Source organism: Thalassophryne amazonica, chromosome 1 (assembly GCF_902500255.1).
Source record: "Thalassophryne amazonica chromosome 1, fThaAma1.1, whole genome shotgun sequence".
In the NCBI taxonomy this organism is placed as follows: Eukaryota; Metazoa; Chordata; class Actinopteri; order Batrachoidiformes; family Batrachoididae; genus Thalassophryne; species Thalassophryne amazonica.
The window spans coordinates 82512138-82536106 of NC_047103.1; the positions used below are offsets into that span (position 1 = coordinate 82512138).

Sequence of the window (23969 nt, forward strand, 5' to 3'; positions counted from 1 at the left end):
CAGCAATGAGGAAAAAAAACCCCATCAGCACAGAAAAACAATAATCACACAGACAAACAAAGACGCAGGACGACAACCGAGATTTGAAGGTCCAGTTTATCAGAACACTCCGGAGGCAGCCTATTAGGCGCGTCAACGGCCTTGTCCGACAATCCTGGAAGGGGGAGGGGCTCAGCCCTGAGCAGTTCACTGTCCACAGTCAACGTCAGAGCTGGAGAAGCTGAGGGGAGGGGGATGACCAGGGAGCGAGGCTTAAGTGTTGATCTTCTTGAGGAGGTTTTTTATCACAGCGGCCTTGAAGTGCAGCTGTGTTTGGGGAAGCCAAATGAATATCCAGATTAGCAGACGCCTGAAAGATTCCACAGTTCTGAGAACAGAGTGGCTCTCAATACATCTGAATGTAGGATGTGGTTTTTACTGACGGTCAAAGCGGGTTTCCAGAGCTGCAATCCTGCTCGAGATGTTTTCCAGCGTGCGGTTAACACCTGCCGACTGCGCAGCCACTGCCTTCCCAATCGAATCAATCATGTAGGGCAGCCTGGACGGCCCAATTAATGCTGCCTCCACTTTCTTAATTTTCCGGTAAACCAGTGCCATTCCCGCTCCACACAGCAGAAAGCCAGTCACCACCAAGCCAAATATATACACATCTTCGACGTCCTCCACAGAAAGCGTGTAAAGGCACATGACCTGCCATCTCCTCCACGAGTCCATCACGTAACCCATCACATGCGTCCCGGCAGGACAGGTCGGGTCCTCCGCCCCCGAATGTCTTGTGGAAAAAATAGTGTCAATTGCGTTCAGAGACCCTTTAACAGATCCATTTTTGTTGTTTTCCAGAAGAGCAAAGCTGCAGCCTCACAGACAACACGCCACAGAAGCAGAAAAGATAAGGAGGGAGGGAGAAGAGAAAAATGCGTCCGTCTCGGCCGAGTGCAAGCTGGCAAAAAAATAAAAAATAAATAAAAATAAGCGGGATGTTAAAGACCAAACTTTAGTTTCCTCCAGAATGACATGAACATGAAGTGATCGTGGCTCACAGCGATTCCCCGTTCACTGTAAATAACGGTTTAAAAATTTTTCAAATTGCTGCCGCTCAGACGACCAGTGTTCAGTGTTTTCTGTTTCTGCATGTGTGGACCTAGACTATGGAATAACCTGATGGAGGAACTCAAATGATGTCCAAATATCAATCAGTATAAAAAAATCAATATAAAGACATGTTTTCAAGATATGTATCTGCTGAAGAAGGTTGAGTTTTGTGTGTTGCCGAATTGTAAATGTAAATTTGTTCGGTAGCATTCGGATTGTGTCCTTTAAGCTGAAGAGGTTGAAGTGGTTGAAAATGGGAGTGGGAATAGATGGGTTTTTTACTTCCCCCCACTGCTTTCGGACTAGATAATATTATTTTTGGTTAAAGGGGTAGGCGTTAACAAGCTTTGGTTCTGCCTATACCCTTTCAGGCACACGGATGCATTGTTAATCCATTTTCTTTCTTTGCTGTAAGTTTTTTGTTGTTGTTTTGGACTGTGTGCTGAATAAATTTATTCATTCATTCATTAATTCATTCTCAAGTCATGAATCGGAAAGTCTCAAGTCAAATCTCAAGTCAAGTCTCATGTGGTGGACGTGACAGTCCGACTGCCAGCTGAGTGTTCACATTATCACATGGAGCTTGTCACATGGGGCAGCCGCCTCATGTTGTGCACGCTGGCACGTTCGCTGCTGCCCGTTGCAAAGGCTACATGTGTTTTTATGTATTTCCATGTGAGGACAGCATGCATGCGCCTCACGGTGGAGTGTTGTAAGGTCATATCCGTCATAACACAGTATGTGTTCTCCTGCTGTGACTTGTGGGTCCACAGATCCCAACAGCTGCTGCTGTTAAGGACATGCCCCAGCGATCAGCTCACAGAACAGTGTCACTGTTTCTTTGTTCTGTGATTATTTATTTTATGTATTTGTTATGCAATTATGTATGTAGTTATTGTAGTATTTATTTATATACTTGTCCTGGCTGTGTTCTCTGTGGTTTTAATTTAACATGTTGTGTGCACTGAGCAGTCATTTCCAGCTGTCAGTGAGTTGCTGGCCAGCGATCAGTTGAGAGGCACCTTGCCATGCTGGGTGCGCTCAGACATGGCTGGCTGGTCCCCATGTGATCTTGTCTGTACATAATTAGCAGCATGTCATGAGAGCCCGTCCACACATGTGCATTGCATGGAGTGATGTTCATGTTATTGAAGGCACGACATATATCCTCCAGCTGAGTTGTGAGTACACAGCGGTCAGCTGTTCCAGCTGGACATTATAGCCATCCAGATATGCACTGCGCTGGACAGCAATCGCACTCTGTGTCTGTGTCTTTACTGTGTGTACTGGGCTGGTATAAGTCACAAAGTGGACTGTAACACAGGCGGAGTAACTTTCAGGCATCTATGCATACTGACGTTACGTAATGATTATGGGTGAAAATGGCTGTGAATCTGATGTGCATTTTTCTGATGCACTCTGGCTGATCTACATTATAATAGCCAAGTGGCCTGTGTTCATGTAAGAACTCAACCCATTTATTTCCTGTTACTTACATAGGTTTTTTATTGTTAATTTACTGTCTTAATGTATTTATAAATTATTTAGGTTCTTGTCATCATAAACGCAATATTATTGTTATTATAATTATTATCATTATCTGTATTATTATTATTACGGCTGAAATGATTAATCGAGTAACTCAAATAATTCGATTAGCGAAAACGTTTGAGGCAAATTCTTTCCCTCGAGGCTTCGTTTAACGCTGTAGTACATACGCCAGGCCTGTATGTGGCGCTGTAACGCTCCCACAAAAATCAGAGAAGAAGACGGCAGACATGTAACTAATTATGCCGCGTTCACACCGGACGCCACGCGAGCAATGGCGGCGAGAGGTTGCCATGTAATCCCTATGGAAGGACGTGTTGTGGCGCCACAAAAGTTCAAGTCACGCAATGCAATGGAATAAAACAATTTTGAGCGTTTGAGGCATGATACTACGTTGCATCGCGTCGCGTTGCCCTCTTCCCCAATTTGAAAAATCTGAACTTTTTCGTCTTGTTGCGCCACGATGACCAATCAGGGACTGGATATGTAGTGACGTGGAGATGTCTGGAGTTTATACTTGATGTGGACATGTCCTGTCTCTGGCAGCCAGCCTGTGAGCAGGACTTATGTCCCTTTTGTCCTTTATTTCACAATTATGACAGAATTTGAGGGGAGGGCGAGGAGCAGCACTGCAGCAGCAGCCAGTTTTTTTTTTGTTGTTGTCCATGTGAAAAAAAAAAATTTGCGCGCGCACACATGTACGCGCACAAACAAATTGTCCATGAAGATACTTTTATTAACAACACAGATGTATAATAAAACAAATGGTAACACAATTATGACAGAGTTGGAGGGGAAAGCGAGGAACTATAGTGGCAGCCATTTTTTTTTTTTTAATTGTTCACATGTGCGCGTGTGAAAGGGACAGGAGGTCCTCAAACTGGGTCCTGGAGAGGTGGAAGTACCACTGAAAGCGGCCGTTATCCAGACGCAGCTCCTGCAGAGCTAATGAACGTAGTGGGCGATGCTACAACTTTACAAAGCCACATGCTGAGTAAAATAAAGCCTTTTAAGAGAAAGAGGGTCAACGCTGATCATCTGAAAGGGACTTATTGCGCACTTAAAGTGAAGCAGTGCATTTGTATATTTTTTGAAAAAACACGGTTTGGTCCACTGGCTGTTCTCCACCTCCACAGATGAAATGATAGGACATGCACTTTAAGTGAATCATGTTTAACTACGAGGTCTGTTTTTTTGTGTGATTGCATCAGCCAAGCTTGAACCTTTGTCCGCATGCGTGAGTTTTTTCACGCCTGTCGGTTGCATCATTCGCCTGTGAGCACGCTTTGTGTGAGCACTGGTCCGCCCCCCTCATCAGATTTTCATTGTGAGGAAAATGTCTGAACGGCTGGAGCAGCGCTGCATCAAATTTTTCCAGAAAATGTGAGAGACAGCCAGGTGGACACCATTCGGAAAATTCAGATGGCTTTCAGGGACGATTTTATGGGTATCACACAGATTAAGGAGTGGTACAGCCGGTTTAAAGTCGGCGCACAATGGCGGAGGGTGCGCTGCGCTCTGAGCGGCGATGGACAGGCTGAAACGACCAGATCATTTCCAAACTGAATGCTGTGTTGATCCGGGACATCGTCTGACTACCAGAGAAATGGCAGAAAAGGTGGACATAGCACTTTCCCGGCACATTCCACTGTTAAAGGAGATTTTGTCATGAAAACAGGAGCGGAGGAATTCGCCACGGAGCCGCTAATGGGGCAGAACGAAAGCACCTCCGTGTTGATCTCACAGGACATGCTGTGACATGTTCAGCTCTCGGACACTCACTCGACTGAAAAGCCACCCAAAGCCGTCTGAATCTTCCGAATGATGGAAGAGCTGGGCATGTCCCGTGAGACTTCCAACACGGAGGTGCTTTTTGTTCTGCGCCATTAGCGGCTCCGTCCTGACGCACGAATTCCGGTTGTAATGCTCCTTAATCTGTGTGATGCCCATAAGATCTTCACCGAAAGCCATCTGAAGTTTCCGAATGGTTTCCACCTGGCTGTCTCTCATAGTTTCTGAAAAAATTTTGATGCAGCAAAGCGGCAGTTGCTCGGCCATTTACCTGACAATGAAAATCCGACGAGGGGGCTGGACCGCTCCTCCCACAAAGCATGCTCACAGGCGAATGACGCAACCGACAGGCGTGAAAAAAATCACGCATGCGCACGAAGGTTCAAGCTTGGCTGACGCAATCACACGTGATTCAAAATGCATAAGGTTATTGCAAAAAATAAAAAGGTTCAATACTTTTCTAACAGACCTCATATTCAAAAAATGCGTTTATTCAGATTTGATAAGAGTTTTTATCAACAGGCTGCACAGTTGATTTATCAGCGCAACTTTTGTGGAAACGCTGCACTCCACAGTTGTTTTTCACAGGCTGTGTTCGCCTTCACATGCAGCCTGTCTGCAGACTGAAAGTTTCACAGACCACCTGTGCTTATGGTTTGGGAACGCTCCAAAACTCATGACGACGTGAAAAAATAAATAATTACCCGGAAAACAGAGAGAAAGGCAACGCCCTAAACTTAAAAATCTGCATGCTGGAGCAGCAACATTGTGCCAAACTTTTTATCTGCTTACTCGATTAATCAATAAAATAATCAACAGAATACTTGATTTCAAAAATATTCGATAGCTGCAGCCCTACTCATTATTATTATTATTAATATTATTTTATTTTTACTTCTATTTTGTCATTTGATTTGGACCACAATGGAAATAACTGTTTTCACTGTCTTGTGTCATCCATGTATTTGTAATGTATTTACAATTATATTATGTACTTACAATAAACTTACTAAGTAGAATCACGCACGCACGCTCTCACGCTTTTAATATGTAGATGATTTACCACCACCTGTTAGATTGGCATGTGTGTCCATAATGTAAATATCAATGTCCATTGTTTCGTGTCGTTAGCTAATATTTGTAGCTTCTCTAAAAATATTAGTCCTATCAATGTTCGGTTTTGGCGCCATTCATCCTTGACCCAAAACACATAAGCACACCAAACGGCAAATGTGATCTCTCCACAGTTTGAACAAAATTGCACAGGCACGCATGCACACAGGCATGCACAGCTTTCTGTCTTTTCTGCAATCTGTTGCAAGCAGGTGCTTTTAATTTGACAAACAGAGACGGTGGTGGAAGACATTAAAAGAAATACACATTTCACTCATGGTACCAATATGACACTTAAAGTAGACCTGCATTGAAATAAATGCAGTCAGATCTTTGGACCAAAAAATGACTTATATTTACACATAAGATCCTTCTGAATGTAGTAAAGTAAATCTGCAAGCCCAGATCTGTTATTCAACGGAGAAATCTTCGTTTAAAAAATGACAAATTTACAGCTAAAATTTGGCCCCCCGCAAAACTGTCATCACATCCGGGATGTTGTCGAGAGGTAAAAGAGAAGACCCTATCCCAGCATGCACTGCGCACGCCAACTGTAATTTGTGGATTTACGTCAGTTTGTATCTCTTACAAAAGCACCTTTTTATTCTATTCATATGGAAGGTTAGACTTTTTTTAAAACTTCATATTGAATGGAGGTGCGGCCAACTTGGCAACAAGTCCAGAGACTACGCTCGCTGTTTTGATGCGGAGCATTCCAGCAGCCCGCAAGGATAGACTTCTTGCGGAAAAATCTGCAGCGCCGCACGGTCTCGGTAACCGCAGCCGCAGAGCTCCGTCGCCACTGAGAGAGGTTTGTATCTTTTTGATGACTTGGATTCTTTGCGAGTCCCGCATCCATACCCCGCAACGGTAACACCGGAGGCAGTGTGAGCGAGGGGTAAGGGTGGGGGAAGAACGTTGCCCGCTGTCGATGTCGCCGCTGATCTGAGCATGCAGAGCTGTATCTCACATTCATTGCAGCTTACTTTTGGATGTTGAAACTAGGATGTGTATAACAGTAACATTACTAACAGATAAAATCAATTTCAATTGAGAAATAGCTGTACTGCATTCACTCAACGCGCAGGATCGGACTCAAGGTGTTAGTGCTCTGTCGTCTCCCTTGCGTCACAGCAATGTTCCGGATGTACAAACAGTTTTCGCGGAGGGCCAAATTTTAGCTGCAAATTTGTCATTTTTAAACGAAGATTTCTCTGCTGAATTACAAATCTGGGCTTGCAGATTTACTTTACTGCATTCATAAGGGATACATATCAGCTATTTCTTTCTGAGATCTGACCACATTTATTTCAATGCAGGTCTACTTTAAGTCAGTCATGGTAACAACAACATAACACTTAACTAAACTGAGTAACCAAACTGAACTACAAAAAACACAATAAATCAATAACACTAACAACACTGTTAAACTATGAACCACAATAACATTTAAAAGCTCAAAATCCTGAACCCCCAATGTGCATTGCAGCACAACTCCCATTGTTTACTGGTTAGCTAAAATCACTAATTTCTAAAAAAAAAAAAAATTGTCCTATCAACTTTCCATTTTTGCAGTGTTCATCCTTGACCCAAAATACAAAAGCATACCAAATGGCAAACGTCAGCTCTCCCCAGTTTTGCTGTGATCAAAGCCATACACACGCATGCACACAGAGGCCACTTAGCTATTATAATATAGATGATAATAATAATAGTGTACATATGCTAACAAAAACCTTAACAATTTATAAATAGATTAAGACATTAAATTAACTTTAAAAATTACTTAATTAACAAGAAATAAAATGGTTGAGTGCTTCCTCTAAAACTGTTGAGGTCAAAGATCTAAGGTTATAAAAACACTCCACAGTCACACGCCATTCCACCTCAATACAGAAGCTTTGCATAATTTATTACCACCCTTGAAAAATGTCAGCTACCTATTTTATAAACACTGCCAAATCTACAGTTGTAGAACCTGTGGATCCCCACAGGCAACATGGTAGTTTTACTTTTATCAGCTATATCAGGGCCTGCACATGTGAAAGAGGTGGAAGAAATCTATGTATACTGTAATTCACCAAATGTCTGTCTGATCCTGCATTATGCCGAAACAGCTTATCTGATCTCCATGATTTTCATTCTGTGTCATCTATGTAGACCCTGGAATAACATAGGCAATTTAATTTTCAAATCCCTCACAGGTATATACAATTAGGTACCATCATCTCAAACAAAAGTATTAGCAAGCTAGCTAGCCACAACTCTTCTACTTCTATGAAGTTTTATGGTTGTTGCCAGACCGACAACTGCATTAACCACCACCATTTGGTTGGAAGTGTGAAATGCTCATCTGTCATTCTGTTCTCACATCATGCCAAAACAGCTAATCTGATCACTTGATCAGAAGTTCCCCGGATCCTAGTTTTAACTCCGTCTTTTAACCAGTGTTATGTGTTAGTTTCTCCTCCAGATGGCACCCTCAGTTATTTTTCACACCTGGATTAGTTGAGTGATTGATTACTGACAGACTATTTAAACCCTGACTTTCTGTTCAGTAGTTGCCAGATACTTGTGAGCATTGTCAGACTTTGTCAGGCTCTTGCAGACCTTCCAGGTTCTTCCAGAGCCACGATCCATGATCCAGACCATTACCAGGAGGACCAAGCCTGACTGCCTCTCTATGACCTTGACCACGTCTTCCTTCTATGTGCTTAAGACGCCAGAGCTTCCCACAGCTAAACTTCACGTAACCTGGCCTCCTCTCTAATTCCTGCTTTAGAGCGAACTGTCTTTCCTGGTGTTCCAGATGATAGCTGCACAGCTCCCATGCTGCCCTGGCTCCTGGTTCCTGGCTACCTGCACAGCTACGTCACTCTGGAACTCCTCGGCTCTCTGCTCAGAGTGCAACTCTGCTACAGGCCAGTTAAGTTCCTCCTCGTCTTAGAGGGATCACGTTCTCACTGGATCCTATCTGTGAATGCGCTATGATAAAGAACTGTTCCAAGATTTCTTCCTAAGAACTGTATGAACTCTGATATCAAACAATTAAGAACCCAGCTGTATCAAGCCCTGCTTAATTGGAACTGTGTCACAATGCGCAGCACTTGACCTCTGACCTCTGGATACAATTAATGAATGTGTGAACAATTCCAGAACAGTAAATCTTTTTTCTTAAGAAGAGAACATTATTTCCTCACCTTCAAAGGAACCTGTGTTTTGTGAACTGTGACTGTTTTGAGGCTCCAGCATTAGGAGGGTATTCACACACCCTGTGTGTCTTTATTCCCCATAGTTCCTGGTTTCGGAGGTGAGCGTTCCACCTGGTCCTGGTTCTTGAACCTTAGTAATCATTCTGTTCAAGAATGATTATTTTCACTGCCAGGAGGCGGGCCATCTCTCCATACTGCAGGCACCCCAGCACAGTATCTTTTATTTATTGTTTATCAATAAATATATTTTCCTTTGTACTCCTTCCCGTGTCTAGCTCCCTCCTTGCCTACCAGGCAAACAGGTCAATTGAGGATGCAGTCAACATGGGTCTGCATTACAACCTGCAGCACCTGGACTCGGCAGAGACATACGTGAGGATCCTGTTTGTGGAGTCAGCTAGCCGTTCAACACCATCAACCCTGACATTCTCTACAAAAAATTCTCCAACCTCTCTGTGCTAGCTCCTACCTGTCAGTGGATCTCCAACTTCCTGATGAACAGGACACAGCAGATGAGGCTAGGGAGCATCACATCCAGCACATGTACAATCAGCACTGGCACCCCTCAAATGTGTGCTCTCTCTACTGCTCTTCTCCCTCTACACGAATGACTGCACCCCAGGGAACCCCTCTGGTAAACTCCTGAAGTTTTCAGACGACACCATCACTGGACTCATCCAGGATGGTGATGAGGCTGCATACAGACAGGAGGTGGAACAGTTGGTACTCTGGTGTGGTCAGAATAACCTGGAGATGAACTCGCTCAAGACTGCGGAGAAGATAGTAGACTTTAGGAGGAACCCACCATCACACACACCCCCACCCTTCACCCTCAACAACACTGTGCCTACTGTGGATACTTTCCTATTCCTGTGATCCACCATCTCCCAAGGTCTGAAGTGGACCTCCAACATAGACTCCATCAGAAAAAAAAGTACAGCAGAGGATGTACTTCCTCAGACAGCTCAGGAAGTTCAACCTGCTCCAGGAACTGCTCAGCATCTTCTACACAACCATCATCCAGTCTGTCCTGTGCATCTCCATCTTTGTTTGGTTTCCCCCTGCTTCCAAACATGACAGGCACAGACTTCAATGACTGTCAGGTTACTGAAAAAAAATCATCTGCGCCAACCGACCCTCCATCTGGGACCTATACCAGTCCAGGACCAGGAAGCGAGCTGGTAACATCTTTGCAGACCCCTCACACACTGGACACACACTGGTTAAACTCAGGGGTGGGCACAGTTCCGCTAATCTGCTAACCACTAATTTTCGACACTAACATTTTCACTAGCGGATTAGCTTTCCAGATAACTTTGAAAACCATCAGCGGATCAATTAGCTTCTGATAAATTTAGTTCTGATAACTTTTAGACCGCTAACATATTATTGCGGGCATAGGGAATAAAGCTTAACAGTTAAAAATATTTGTAAAGTCTGAAAACAAGGATTTTAGTGCCTGTCTGTTACATGTTTCATAGCAGACAGACAGCCATGAATGGTAGAGCTCTATCCACTGCAGGCAGAGGAGCGCTGACTGCCAGAAAGTTAAAGGAAGGAATTAGTGCATTACTTTAAAACTAAAGCATATAGCTGATATTTTCACTTTGTAAAATGGCAGACATGATGTTAATTTCAATAACTTGTCCGAAATTAATTTGTTTAAAATTATAACCATAAGTCAAAACTGTCTGCCTGTGCAAGATTCCAGTGAAATGACCAGCAGGTCTGCATGGTGTGAAGAGAAATTATCTTATTTTTTTCCTCTCTCCTTTCTCTCTGATCACCAGGTCTCTTTTGCTGAGAGAAGGTCAATCTGAGACAGAAGTGCTGACTCATTGTTGTGTCAGTAGCTGCCGTGTAACAAAGTCAATACTGAAAGTTAGCGATTTAGCTTTTATCTCTAACCTCCGCTAAATTTTTTAGTGATTTATTGGTTTAGCTTCATAAAAGTTAACTTTTCAGTTAGCGGATTACGGTTATCAAAGCTAACTTTTTGGTTAGCTGTGCCCACCACTGTTTAAACTCCTCCCCTCTCGTCGAGGTCACACAGCTCTGTACGTCAAAACAACGAGACACAGGAATAGTTTCTTTCCACAGGCCATCACACTGATGAACAGTGTTGCCACAGTTACTTTGAAAAAGTAATCCAATTACTGATTACTCCTTGAAAAAGTAACTTAGTTACTTTACTGATTACTCAATTGTAAAAGTAACTAAGTTAGATTACTAGTTACTTTTTTAGTTACTTTCCCAGCTGTCGACAACAACCCACGTCAACATGACAATGATACCTGTTTTGCCAAAACTCACTTTATAGTCACCCTTTCTTGACTTCAATGAAAATAAATACTTGTTTTATAAAAAGTAAAATAAAGACCTCTTTCTTGACCTCATATTTAACTGTTGACAGCACTGTAACAGTAAAACATGCAATTTCAAACCTACATTGTTTATAAATGTAACTATTAAATTCTAACATTTTTCTAACATTTAAATTCTCTCTAAATATTTTACTTGTCGAAATTATTATTATTTTAAGCAATATTAGTAGTTGTAGTAAAAAACAGCTTCAAAACTGGACCTTTAATCTAGGGGGGTTGTGGAGGGGGCACATCCCTCCCCCACGCCCCCATCCCATCTGGATTCGCCCCTGCTTTGGCGTTTGAGCACAAAGAATGGATAACATTTATTTATGCAGAAAACAGGACCAGATTTACAGGTAAGAAAGTTTTATTGCGTTTTCACATCATGTGGTCCTCAGAAAGAGTGTTTAGGTGCATTTGAGTGGAAAATAGTGTTAGTTGTTGACGCGTCGCGGAGGATCAGCTGTTTTTAACGAGACGATACGGAGCAGCTCAGCTCAGAATTCTAAATAAAGGAGGAAAAAAGTATAAAAATGTCTTCGTAAAGCTCAGTGCAGGTGTGCTGATCACTGCGCTTTAAGAGGTGAGGATGAGTCGAGCAGCTGCAAAAAACCGCGGATGAAAAGCTCACAGCTCACTGAAAGTGGGCAGTTCAGTCGAACACCGACCCCCTGCCCACGGACCAAGTTTAATGCTGCTATGGACCCACAATGAAAAATAATAGTAACGCACAGTGACATGGAGAAGTAACTTTAATCTGATTACTGACTTGGAAAGATTAACGCGTTAGATTACTCGTTACTAAAAGAAGTGGTCAGATTAGAGTAACGCGTTACTAAGTAACGCGTTACCGGCATCACTGCTGATGAACAACTTAATCTGCCAAAAAACTCAGTAATTCATATACCGCATGTACAATTTAACTTCAATCTGTTGTCTGTTTCACACATCCGTTTCTTTTTTCTTTTCTCTTATTGCCTATTTTATTTTACTTGCACATTTCATTACGTCCACCAAGGACGTAATAAAATCACCCATGTTAATTTGTCTGTCTGCCTGGCTTTTAGCAGGATTACAACAAAACTACTGGACAGATTGACAAAATTTTCACCACACCACACAGGCCAAGGAAGAACCCATTAAATTTTGGAGTTGATCTGGATCCAGATTCTAGATCAAGTTTCACTTAATATACGCTTTGAAGGATTACTGTTAGCAGGATTACGTCAAAACTACTCCACTGACTTTGACAACATTTTTAGCACAGATACATATTAGGCCATGGAAGACTCCATTAAATTTTGGAGGTGATCTGGATCAAGTTTGACTTTATAACGTTACTGAAGTATTACGTCAAAACTACTTCCCAGATTCTCAACAAATTTGCGCCACAGATAGATATTAGGGCATGGAAGACTCCACTGAATTTTGGAGGTGAACCAGATCCGGGTCTGGATTCTGGATCAAGATTCACTTTATATAGGCTTTGAAGGATTACGTCAAAACTACTTCACGGATTCCCACCAAATTTTCACCAGATACATATTAGGTCATGGAAGACTCCATTAAATTTTGGAGGTGATCTGATTCTGGATCAAGATTTCACTTTATTTATGCTTTAAAGGATTACATCAAAACTACTTCATGGATTCTCACCATATTTCAACACAGATATTAGGGCATGGAAGACTCCACTGAATTTTGGAGGTGATCCGGATTCTGGATCAAGATTCACATTATATAGACCTTGAAAGATTACATCAAACCTACTTTATGGATTCTCACCAAATTTCAACACAGATAGATATTAGGGCATGGAAGACTCCACTGAATTTTGGAGGTGATCTGGATTCTTGATCAAGATTTCACTTTATATACGCTTTGAAGGATTAAGTCAAAACTACTTCACGTAGTTTCATGAACGTTTCAAGACAGATAGATACTTGGCCATGGAAGACTCCATTAAATTTTGGAGGTGATCCGGATTCTGGATCACAATTTCACTTTATATAGGCTTTGAGGGATTTCTTCAAAAAATACTTTAGAGATTCTCACCAAATTTGCACCATAGATAAACATTAGGGCATGGAAGACTCCATTTAGTATTTGGAGGTGATCCGGATTGGCAGATGTTAGAAATCTCTGATTGCTGTTGTTTGCACATTTTAATTAATGGGAATTATTCAGTGTTTAGTGTATACTTATACGTGCTATATAATATAAGTCACAGGTCAAAGATCAAAGTCAGGAAAAACCTTGGAAAATTGGTAAAATCTCTATCTTTAACAATGAGCGAATTTGCAAAAATTCATAACTCTGTAAAAAAAAATCAAATTTCTTTATTTGACAGAATTATGTATGTAGGATGGTATCCTTTATCGACTGACAAAGTTTGATCCAGATTGCAGATTTTGTGGCCATTTAACATTGAAAACCCCATTTAATGTATATTTTACATTATATCTTATCTAACATGCCCCAATCACACTCATATTTGCAGATTGGCACTCATTACTGCCTGACAAAATTTGATCTGGATCTGATCTAGACTTTGTATTTTGTGGCCATTGGAATTTAATATTGAAAAGCCCATTTGGTATATATTTTGCATTGTATCTCAATTAAAATTGCCTCAATCACTCTCATTTTTCTGTTAGCAGTCAGTCTGTTCTGTGTGAGTCTGATCCTGTCAGATCTCAGAAGCTAAGCAGTGTGGGGCCTGGATAGTACTTGGATGGGAGACCTCTTTGGAACAACAGGGGCTGTGTATGTTTCTCCCAGTAAAACTGGAGCTGCGTCAGGAAGGGCATCCGGCGTAAAACTTGTGCCAAATACCAATGCGGATCTGACTGTATCTGCTGTAGCGACACCGGAGAAAAAGCGGGAGCAGCTGAAAGGACAACAATGACAACTCTCATTTTTCTGTTAGGCATAACATTGGAACCTCATTCCAAATTTGGTGGTGTAGGTAAATCCATGTTTGTCTATCTTCCAGTTATCAGGAGCAAACCGCACGTCTTTCATTACAAAATCTCCTGTAACAGTGGAATGTGCCGCAAAAGTGCTATGTCCAGCTCTGTTGCCATTTCTGTGGTAGTCACATGATGTCCCGGATCAACACAGCGTTCAGTTTAGAAATGATCTGGTCGATCCGGCCTGTCGAATGGCCGCTCGGCGCGCCGCGTGCCCTCCGCCGCTGTGGGGCGTCTTTAAAAAGGTTTTAACAGTCCATAATCCACGTGACGCCGACAGAATCTTCACCGATATCCAACTGAATCTATCGAATGGTTCCAACTGCCTGTCTCTAACAGTTTCTGAAAAAAATTTCATGGAGCAAAGCGGCAGTCTCTCAGCAAGTTCTCAGACAAAAGAAATCCGACGGGAGGGGTGGACCAGTGCTCACTCAAAGCCTGCCCACAGGCGAATGACGCAACTGACAGGCGTGGAAAAACTCACGCATGCGCACGAAGGTTCAAGCTTGGCTGATGCAATCACACGTGATTCAAATCCATATAGTTTTGAAAAAAATAAAAAGGTCCGTTACTTTTTGGACAGACCTCGTATATCCTTCTGACATTTGATCACATCAAATTTAGCTTATGAAAATCCACTTATAACATGCCTATGACCTTGAAAATTTTCTTCTAAAGTAAAAATTTGTGGAATTGGAAACTAGTGCTGGCAGAGGTTTGCGCTCTACGGGCACAGTGCTCAAGTCTGGCATTATATATATATATATATATATATATATATATATATATATATATATATATATATATATATATATATATATATATATATATATATATATTTTTTTTTTATTTTTTTTTTTTTTTTTTTAAAGATAGCGCTGACCGGAGTGAGATATGCCCTTTAAACATTCATCTTAATTTTTTCCTTTAATAAAATAAATCATCACTTTTTTGGAAGAGGGAGGATGAAAGGATTTCTCACCCTGAAGTGACAGAAAAAGTTTGAGAACCACAAAATGACACAGCAACAAGATAGACAGACATGCTTTTGTATTATTTTTATTTAAAATGATGGTCCTGTCATCATCATGCTTACCTTCAATGCATGCTTGAACCTCTTTCTTCTTATGATTTGTTAGGTGAATTAGTTTAGAAAGCTGGCTAAAGTTGTGCACAGTTATAGTGGGAGGTGAAAGCTCTAACAATGGATGCCCCTCACTGTTTTGCTCCAGGGACTGTACAGTTGAGTCACTGAGGAGAAACCCAAGCAAAAAGAAATTAAAACCAAAGTTTCTGCAATATTATAATATGCATTATCAAGTAATGTGCAATTATGTGTCGCATTATGCCATGCATTCAGAAAGTATTCACAGCGCTTCACTTTTTCAACATTTTATGTTACAGCCTCATTCCAAAACGGATGAAATTCACAAAACCCCATAATGACAGTGTGAAGTTTTTTTTCCTTGCAAATTTATTTAAAAAAAAACTAAACTAATAAATCACATTTCAAGTAAGTTTCACAGCCTTTGCCATGAAGCTCAAAATTGAGCTCAGGTGCATCCTGTTTCCACTGTTCATCCTTGAGATGTTTCTACAGCTTAACTGGAGTCCACCAGGGGTATATCCAGTTGATTGAACATGATTTGAAAAGGCGCACACCTGTCTCCATATAAGATCCCACAGTTTGCGGTGCATGTCACAGTACAAAACAAAAATAAAGTCAAAGGAATTGTCTGTAGACCTCTGAGACAGGATTGTCTTGAGTCACAAATCTGGGTAAGGGCACAGAAATACTTCTGCTGCTTTGAAGGTCCCAAAGAGCGCAGTGGCCTCCATCTTCCATAAATGGAAGATGTTTGGATCCACCAGGACGCTTCCTAGAGCTGCCCAACAGTCTAAACTAAGCAGTTGGGGGAGACGGGCCTCAGTCAGGGAGATGACCAAAAATCTGTTGGTCACTCCGTCAGAGCTCCAGCATTCCTCTGTGAAGAGAGGAGAACCTTCCAGAAGCACAGCCATCTCTGCAGCAACCCGCCATCAGGCCTGTATGGTAAAATGGCCAGACAGAAGCCACTCCTGAGTAAAAGGTGCATGACAGCCCACCTGGAGTTACAAAAAGGCACCTGAAGGACTCTCAGGCCATGAGAAACAAAATTCTCTGGTCTGAGGAGACAAAGACTGAACTCTTTGGTGTGAATGCAAGGCATCATGTTTGGAGGAAACCAGGCACCATCCCTACAGTGAAGCATGGTGGTGGCAACATCATGCTGTGGGGATGTTTTTTCAGTGGCAGAAACTGGGAGACTCGTCAGGATTGAGGGAAAGATGAATGCAGCAATGCACAGAGGCATGCTGCATGAAAACTGCTCTTGACCTCAGACTGGGGCAACCTGAATCCAATTGAAGGTCTCTGGAGAGATCTGAAAATGGTTGTGCACCGATGCTTCACCTCCAACCTGATGAAACTTGAGACGTGCTGCAATGAGGAATGGGCAAAACTGCCCAAAGATAGGGGTGCCAAGCTTGTGGCATCACATTCAAGAATACATGACACTGTATTTCCTGCCAAAGGTGCATCAACAAAGTACTGAGCAAAGGGTGTCAATACTTATGCACATGTGATTTCTTAGTTGTTTTTATTAGTATTATTTTTAAACTTGCAAAAATTAAAAAAAAAAAAAACTTTTTTTTCATGTTGTCATTATGGGGTGTTGTGAGCAGAATTTGGAAGGAAAAAAATTTTATTTTGAAATAGGCCTGCAATACAACAAAATGTGGAAAAAGCCAGACTTTTGAAATGAAGAAGAAAGGTCGACCGCATTACACCCATTTTGGCATCCCTTCACTGGCTTCCTGTCCCAGTGAGATCAGATTTTAAGGTTCTTCTACTAGTCTATAAAATTGTTCACGGACTGGCACCTCCCTACCTAGCTGACCTAATTAAACCTTGCGTACCAGCCCGGGCTTCGCGTTCTCAGGGTACAGGACTACTTTGTGTCCCTAGGGTGAATAAGAAGTCTGCGAGTCACAGAGCTTTCTCTTATCATGCCCCTGTTCTGTGGAATGATCTCCCTGCATCAATACAGTCAGATTCTGTGGAGACTTTCAAGTCCAGACTTAAGACGCACTTATTTTCCCTTTCGTATGGCTAGCATACTGGCATAGCATAGTTCTACGCTTTTCACTATTTTAATTCATTTTATTAGGAAACGGAGCGTGCCGCGACCTCAACTTTACCTAAACTCTGGGTCTTTTAGTGAAGCTCAGGGCTAGTGGCCGACGATCACCTTAGTATTTCCTGTTTTTTTTTTGTTGTTGTTGTTTAATGCTGACAAATTATACTGTATTTCTTGTCTATCTGATGCTTGATTCTGTTTTGTCTCTGTTGAAGGTGTAGCTCCATCCAGAGATGGGTGTGGTATTTATGCTGGCGACCCTCCTGTCCTGTGCACCAACAGCTTTTCCTGTATATTTGTTTTGTGAATTGTTCTTTAATTTATGTCCATAGCATGGCCCAAGCAGAGGGTCACCCCTTTGAGTCTGGTCTCCTTGAGGTTTCTTCCTCAGAGGGAGTTTTTCCTTACCACTGTTGCTCTGGGGGTTAGTAAGGTTAGAACTTAATTGTGTGAACTCTGTTGTGATTTGGCCCTATATAAATGAAAATAAATTGAAACTGACATGAAGTTTTAGCTGCCCCTTAAATCAGGCAGCACAGTGACTTTGCTGGCTTGTCTGCAGGATGTGACGAATTGGCTGGCTCAATTTTTTTTTAAACTGAATGAAGACAAAACCAAAGTTGTTTGGTCATCCTAATTCCTCATCATCCACTGATTATGTTATTGGCTCTTTGGCACCTTTCTCCCAGTCTGTGGTAAAAAAAAACCTTGGGGTTCTAATAGACAGCTCGTTTAAGTTGGACAAACAGATCAATGCTCTGGTTAAAGCCAGCTTTTATCAACTGTGAGTCCTTAGCAAGGTGAAACCCTATCTCCCCCACAAGGATTCTGAGCGTGTTGTCCACACATTTATCACATCGCGACTTGATTACTGCAACTCACTGTACTGTGGAGTAGACCAATCCTCCCTTAGCTGCTTATAGCTCGTGCAGAATTCTGCTGCTCACTTGCTGACAGGCACCAGGTGAACACATCACGTCTGTTCTGTCAACTCTGCACTGGCTCCCAGTCAGCTATTGTATTGATTTAAAATTTTACTCATTGTTTTTAAATGCCTGAATGGTCTGGCTCCACCTTATCTTTCTGAGCTGTTGTCCTTTTATGCTCTCTCAAAGATGATGAGGTCCACCAATCAGCTATTTCTAAACTTGCCAAGAACACATTTAAAAATCAGAGGAGACAGGGCCTTTTCTGTAGCTGCTCCCAAATTGTGGAACAGCCTTCCTTTTAATATTAGAGCTGTGCCCTCCTTAAATGTTTTTAAGTCATCACTTAAAGTCATCACTGAAGACCCATCTCTTTGTACAAGCCTTCATTACCTAGGCGGAGTTGCACTTCTGTATTAAATTTTTATTGTATTTATTAGTGTTTGTATTTTGCATTTTTGTATTCTTTATATTTTTTATTCTGTACCCGTGAAGCACTTTGGGCAGCTTTGCTTGTTGTAAATGTGGTAATATAAATAAAATTGACTTGTACTTATCTAATAAGGCAAATTATGCTTAAAAAGAGCTTTGGATGAAATAAAATGTAATGTTCTCAGTTTCAGTGTAAGAAGATAATTTCCTTTCTGTGTGGAATTTGCATATACAAGTACTCCTCATGTTTGCATGGGTTCCCTCCAGGTGCTGTCCCACTTCCAAAGTTTGGTGCGTTGGTGACTCTAATTTGACTGTATGTGGAGGTGAGAGTGTGAATGAGTTTGTCTGTCTTTATGTGTCGGCCCTGAAATAGACTGGCGTTCTGTCCAGGGTGCGCCTCTCGCCCAATGACCGCTAGGATAGGCTCCAACAGGAATAAATATGTTTAGAAAATGAATGAATGAATGAATACTGCTTTGAGTCTAGCCAAGATAAAGTGCATTTTGGGCACCACAGTGACAACATATCCTGCACAGACATGTAATACAGAAAGCAATGGCCCAACCAGCTGCCTACCTCATGGTTAAACTGACCTGATGTCATAGTCGGCTGTGAAATCAGATGCCACTAGGGTTGTTCTCCACTGAAGTGGCTGATTGAATATGTGGTTTGCCTCCTCTGGGTGCTGGAAGTTGAAGTCCTGCACAAAGTGCAAAATTTCATTCAATAAGGACTCATTCATGGGAGTTGACTCGAGGTGAGCTGCGCCAGAGCTGGCTGTGGTCCACTGGGCTGCCTTCGTCAGTGCTAGACCCATAGCATCAGCTGGGATATTCTGAAACGTCATACAAAAGGAAACTTATAAACACAGCCCAGTCTCAAGCTTTTTTATGTCCACCAAGGACATAATAAAATCATCTGTGTTTATTTATTTGTTTGTCTGTGTTCAGCTTGGGACTCCAACGAGGGCGGTCGCATCTCCTCCACTCTCCCTTATCTCTCTGCTTTTAACCTTCAAGTCCCTACTTCTCCAGACTGTGAATTCCTCAAAACTATATTGGATTCTGGATCTATTGGACTACTATTGGATTAACCATGGAATTGATCAGCTGGTCTCTGAATGTTATTGACACCATTTTTTCTACAAGGTCAGGACCGGGGGATCCTGCCTGCCCAGATGTAACGTATCCTGCGGGCTATGTCCTCGACTCCTGGAGTTCCTGGCGTGTGGCATGCTTGTTGCCTTTCTCTGTTGAGGATGTCGAGGATTTATTTATTTTTGATCTCATGGCAGCAGGGCTGGTACTTTTTGGCTTATGTGCTGCCCTGATCTAAATTGTCAAAAAAAAAAAATTGAAAAACTGAAACTGAAAAAAATTGGCAAGACGGCAGCATCAAGAACCACGAGCCCTCGCCTGTCCCTCATGATTAATGAGGTTGGCAAGGCAGTGCATTCTCAGACTGCGTTGACTCTTGAACTCAGACGCAAATTGGATGACACCTTGCAACTGATGCGTGCCTTGCAGTTGAAGCTGAAGGTTTCGGAGGCCAGTGAATATTCTTAATTCATAATTTGGAATATTCTTAATTCATAATTGGGATTTGGCTGAGCGAGTGGAACTGTTAAAAGTGTTTTTCACTGCTCGGCTGTAACACTACAGGCTATCTAGCATCAAGGTCAATTGCCCACTGTTTACCTCCAGAGGAATTTATCCAGGCTCTGGTGAGATTATTCGGCTCCATTCTTATCTCAACCCACAAGGACAATAAACTGACAGACTTACACATGGACTGAAGCATGCCCCAGCTTTCTCCTCTTACCTCCCTTCCTGCCCCTCCCTCCCTGCAGCAGGCCTCTGTCCTTCCCAAGCTGGCAGGCGGCGCAACTTGACAGTTGCAGGCGGCCTTCACCCACTTTGCCTCAATTCGGAAGACGGACTACTTCAAGTTCAGTGCACATAAACAATGTCAAATGTATATGTGTTGTCTTTAATTTTGATGTGTGTCATTATTACAATAAACAAGTAATAATTGTGGATAAATTGCTGTATCTTATCTGAGGTAATTGGAGTATAAACGTAATCGCCCTTTTTTGGGATCAATAAAGTTGTCTGAAGTCTGTTAACACGAAGGTATTTTGACAAAATTTCAAAATGAGCAAATATTTGCACAAAAACAAAAAAGTTTATCAGTGTGAACATTAAATATCTTGTCTCTGTGGTGTATTCAATTGAATATAGGTTGAAGAAGATTTGCAAATCACTGTATTCTGTTTTTATTTACATTTCATACAACGTCCCAACTTCACTGGAATTGGGGTTGTATGTTAACAAGCCGAGACATGCATGTGGCTGGCTCCAGATCCTCAGGAATAGCTTCCAAGTATTAAGGCTCAATTGTTTTGGATTTAAATGAATTTAATTAAGGCTACACTAATGGAAAGAAATGCTGACACAAATAGGTGACTGATCAATTAATTGAAGACATCGAGCTATTTTTAAAGAAATGAACACCTTAATATCTTGCAACACTTTTGAGGGTAAGAGCAGATACTGGGCAGTACAAACGAGCACTTTTCAAGTCAGATACATACAGTGAGACAAATAGGTAGGGATGGGTATAGAGAACCGGTTCTTTTTGAGAATCATTAAGAAATGATTTGATCCACCAACATCAATAGCCTTTTTGCTTAACAATTCCCTTATTGGTCCTTCAGAGCAGCCATTGTTTTTGAGGATGTTTGTCTGGAAAATGATCATTTCTCTACGTTGATTGCAGACCCTACAGCAGGTCTGTGATCAACAGGGTTCTCAGCAGGATTTTTTCTCAGTGTAATAGGATGGAAAAATCACCTTAAAAAGCCAGGGGTTCAGACCTCTTAGGCTTCACCCTCCCCCCGAAGCTTTTGCATTATGGGCTTATAAAGGGCCTTCTTTGTTAGTTTAAATAAATATACCAAAATTTGAAGTCCAGACAGAAGAAGTGAACATCTCTGTGTTTCTAAATGTAAGGAAGGTGTTTCCAAAAACGCCACCAATTTAAAGTTGCAGCTGCAGAGGAGAACTTCATCTTTTTAAATGTGCTGAAAGTCCAGCTCACCTGTCGGTTCTGCAAACTCACACCTGCTGCTACGCTTCAAAATAAAACAAAGACTCTTCAAACAGCAACTATTTTATTATTAAAAAAAAAAACTTTTCCTTATTTTAACATGAAATGAAGGAATCATTAAGCATATCCATGGAGTCAAAGTTCAGTCAAAAAGGCATTTGCACAGGTAGAATAAGCCTTGCCCCTATTGTGCATACTTTTAAAATATTTAAAATCACTAGAATAGTGAAATTCATATTTTAGTAATTACTCCTTCCTGATTGCAACATTAAAAACAATGACACAGTCATTGAGGGCATGATTTAATGTTGAAATGAATAAATTAAAAAATTATTTAATCATGAGAAATCCTAATGAACAAACACACTGCAGTCATTGTTACATCATCCCCTGTTGTGTTTATAATAAATATTTATATTTACAGTGGGGAAAATAAGTTTTTGACCCCCTGTCAGTTTTGCAGGTTTTCCCACCTACAAAGAATGGAGAGGTCTGTAATTTTTTTCATACGTACACTTCAACTGTGAGAGACAGAATCTAAAAAAAATCCATTTTATTGCATAAAATAAGTATTTGACCCCCTACCAACCAGCAAGAATTCTGGCTCTCACAGACCTATTAATTTTTCTTTAAGAAGCCCTCTTATTCTGCACTCTTTACCTGTATTAATTGCACCTGTTTGAACTTGTTACTGGTATAAAAGACACCTGTTCACACACACAATCAATCACGGGTGGGAGTGAGCCCCGCTGTGCCCCTCAGCAGTCGGTGGGTCTGTGTAAAAGCTGTGTGAAAGCTGAAAGACGCCCCGTGCTCCTCCCTGGACATTCATCCGGGAGCACTTCGTGGGAAAATCTACACTTTGTGTTTGATTGCAGTGTGTTACCATTGGCTCAGCCCGCTTCTTTACTGGGGGACTGGAAGTACGGAAGAATATACATAAAACAATTTAGACTGATCTTTTCTTATAATTACGAGATCCTGATGTCGTAATTATGAGATCTTTTCTCGTAATTACGAGATCATCGGTCAATTTTTTTTTTTTTTTATCCAATGAATGCAATACGCTTACGTAACAACACAGTCTAATGTACTGGGAAACATTTATCATGCTTACTTTTGATGAGAAATGCAATTTACCGCACGCAGTAGTGAGCAATATTAGGTTGAACACGCGTCCGCCATCAAGCACGTACATTTGTTTGTCCCGATGCCTTCCCATCAGCCCCCGCACGCCCGAGATGCTGAAGTGGCTTATTTATTTATTTATTTATTTATTACTTTAAGACTCAATAAAATGTTGTTGACATAGAAAACCTGTAAAGCCTACTCTTAGTACAGAGAAAATTCTGAAGAGATAAGGAATCGGATAGATAAGCAGAATCGATAATGGCATCGATATCATAAAATCTTATCATTACCCATCCCTAGACCTAAATGACATGGTGAGATGCTGAAGAGCTTCACTCGTTCATGCCCGCGACATATACATATTAATTTTCACAATAGTTTATGACTGGATCACCCCTAGGAGTTACATGTTTGCTGACGTAAATTGAACTTTATGCGCACTACCAGAACACAAATCAAAATGTCCACCTCGGACCTGCTGTGACGACCCCGAGTGAAGCCTGAATTACTTTCACCAGAGCACAAAACAGAACCCTTTGTTTCGTTCGTCTAGATTCGACCATGTTAAGCTTACCTTCTGAACGGAACGTTGGGGATTCTGAACAGACACGTTTAAATATGAAATTAGGTGCAAACGTACCGTGTGATTTTACTTGTTTCTCTGCAGTCATTTGTCCCACAGAAACCACACGCTCTTTCTTGTGGTTGCTACGATACAGCCAAATACTATGGGAAACGACATGGGTCAAAAGGCACTAAATCCGAAAAAAAAGAGAAGCGTCTCTTGCGTTTATAAACCTGCGAAACTTGTGTATGAATATTCCTGTAGTTTGTGGTTGTGATGCACAAACGGCTGCATTCTGATTATTAAACATGACTGATTTTGTGTATGGTGGCAGCAGTGCCGTTTGAACGGTCAGATATATAACTGTGAAGACAAATGTTATACAACGTAATAATATCATTTTGTGATTGTCCACATATTTAAGAGCTTGTTTCCTCTCAGCTGGTTTGGCTCTATTCAAAACAAACATTGGCTTAAGGAAACCTTCTATTTAAGTTTGAGTGTTCTCTGTTTAGACACAGCAAATAAAGT

General features: G+C 41.4%; 1 protein-coding gene across 1 annotated transcript in view; it reads right to left on the reverse strand.

Annotated features, from left to right (window-relative positions):
- The window catches only part of armc4 (armadillo repeat containing 4), a 342895-nt gene extending 319250 nt beyond the window's left edge, over window positions 1–23645 (reverse strand). Inside the window, exons 1-3 of the mRNA XM_034172024.1 lie at window positions 23514–23645; window positions 19228–19469; window positions 15191–15345 (exon numbers count right to left, since the gene is read on the reverse strand). Coding sequence (XP_034027915.1) covers window positions 15191–15345; window positions 19228–19451 — 379 coding nt within the window. The 5' untranslated portion in view covers window positions 19452–19469; window positions 23514–23645. The remainder of the gene's footprint in view (window positions 1–15190; window positions 15346–19227; window positions 19470–23513) is intronic.
- Between the last annotated feature and the right edge of the window lie 324 nt (window positions 23646–23969).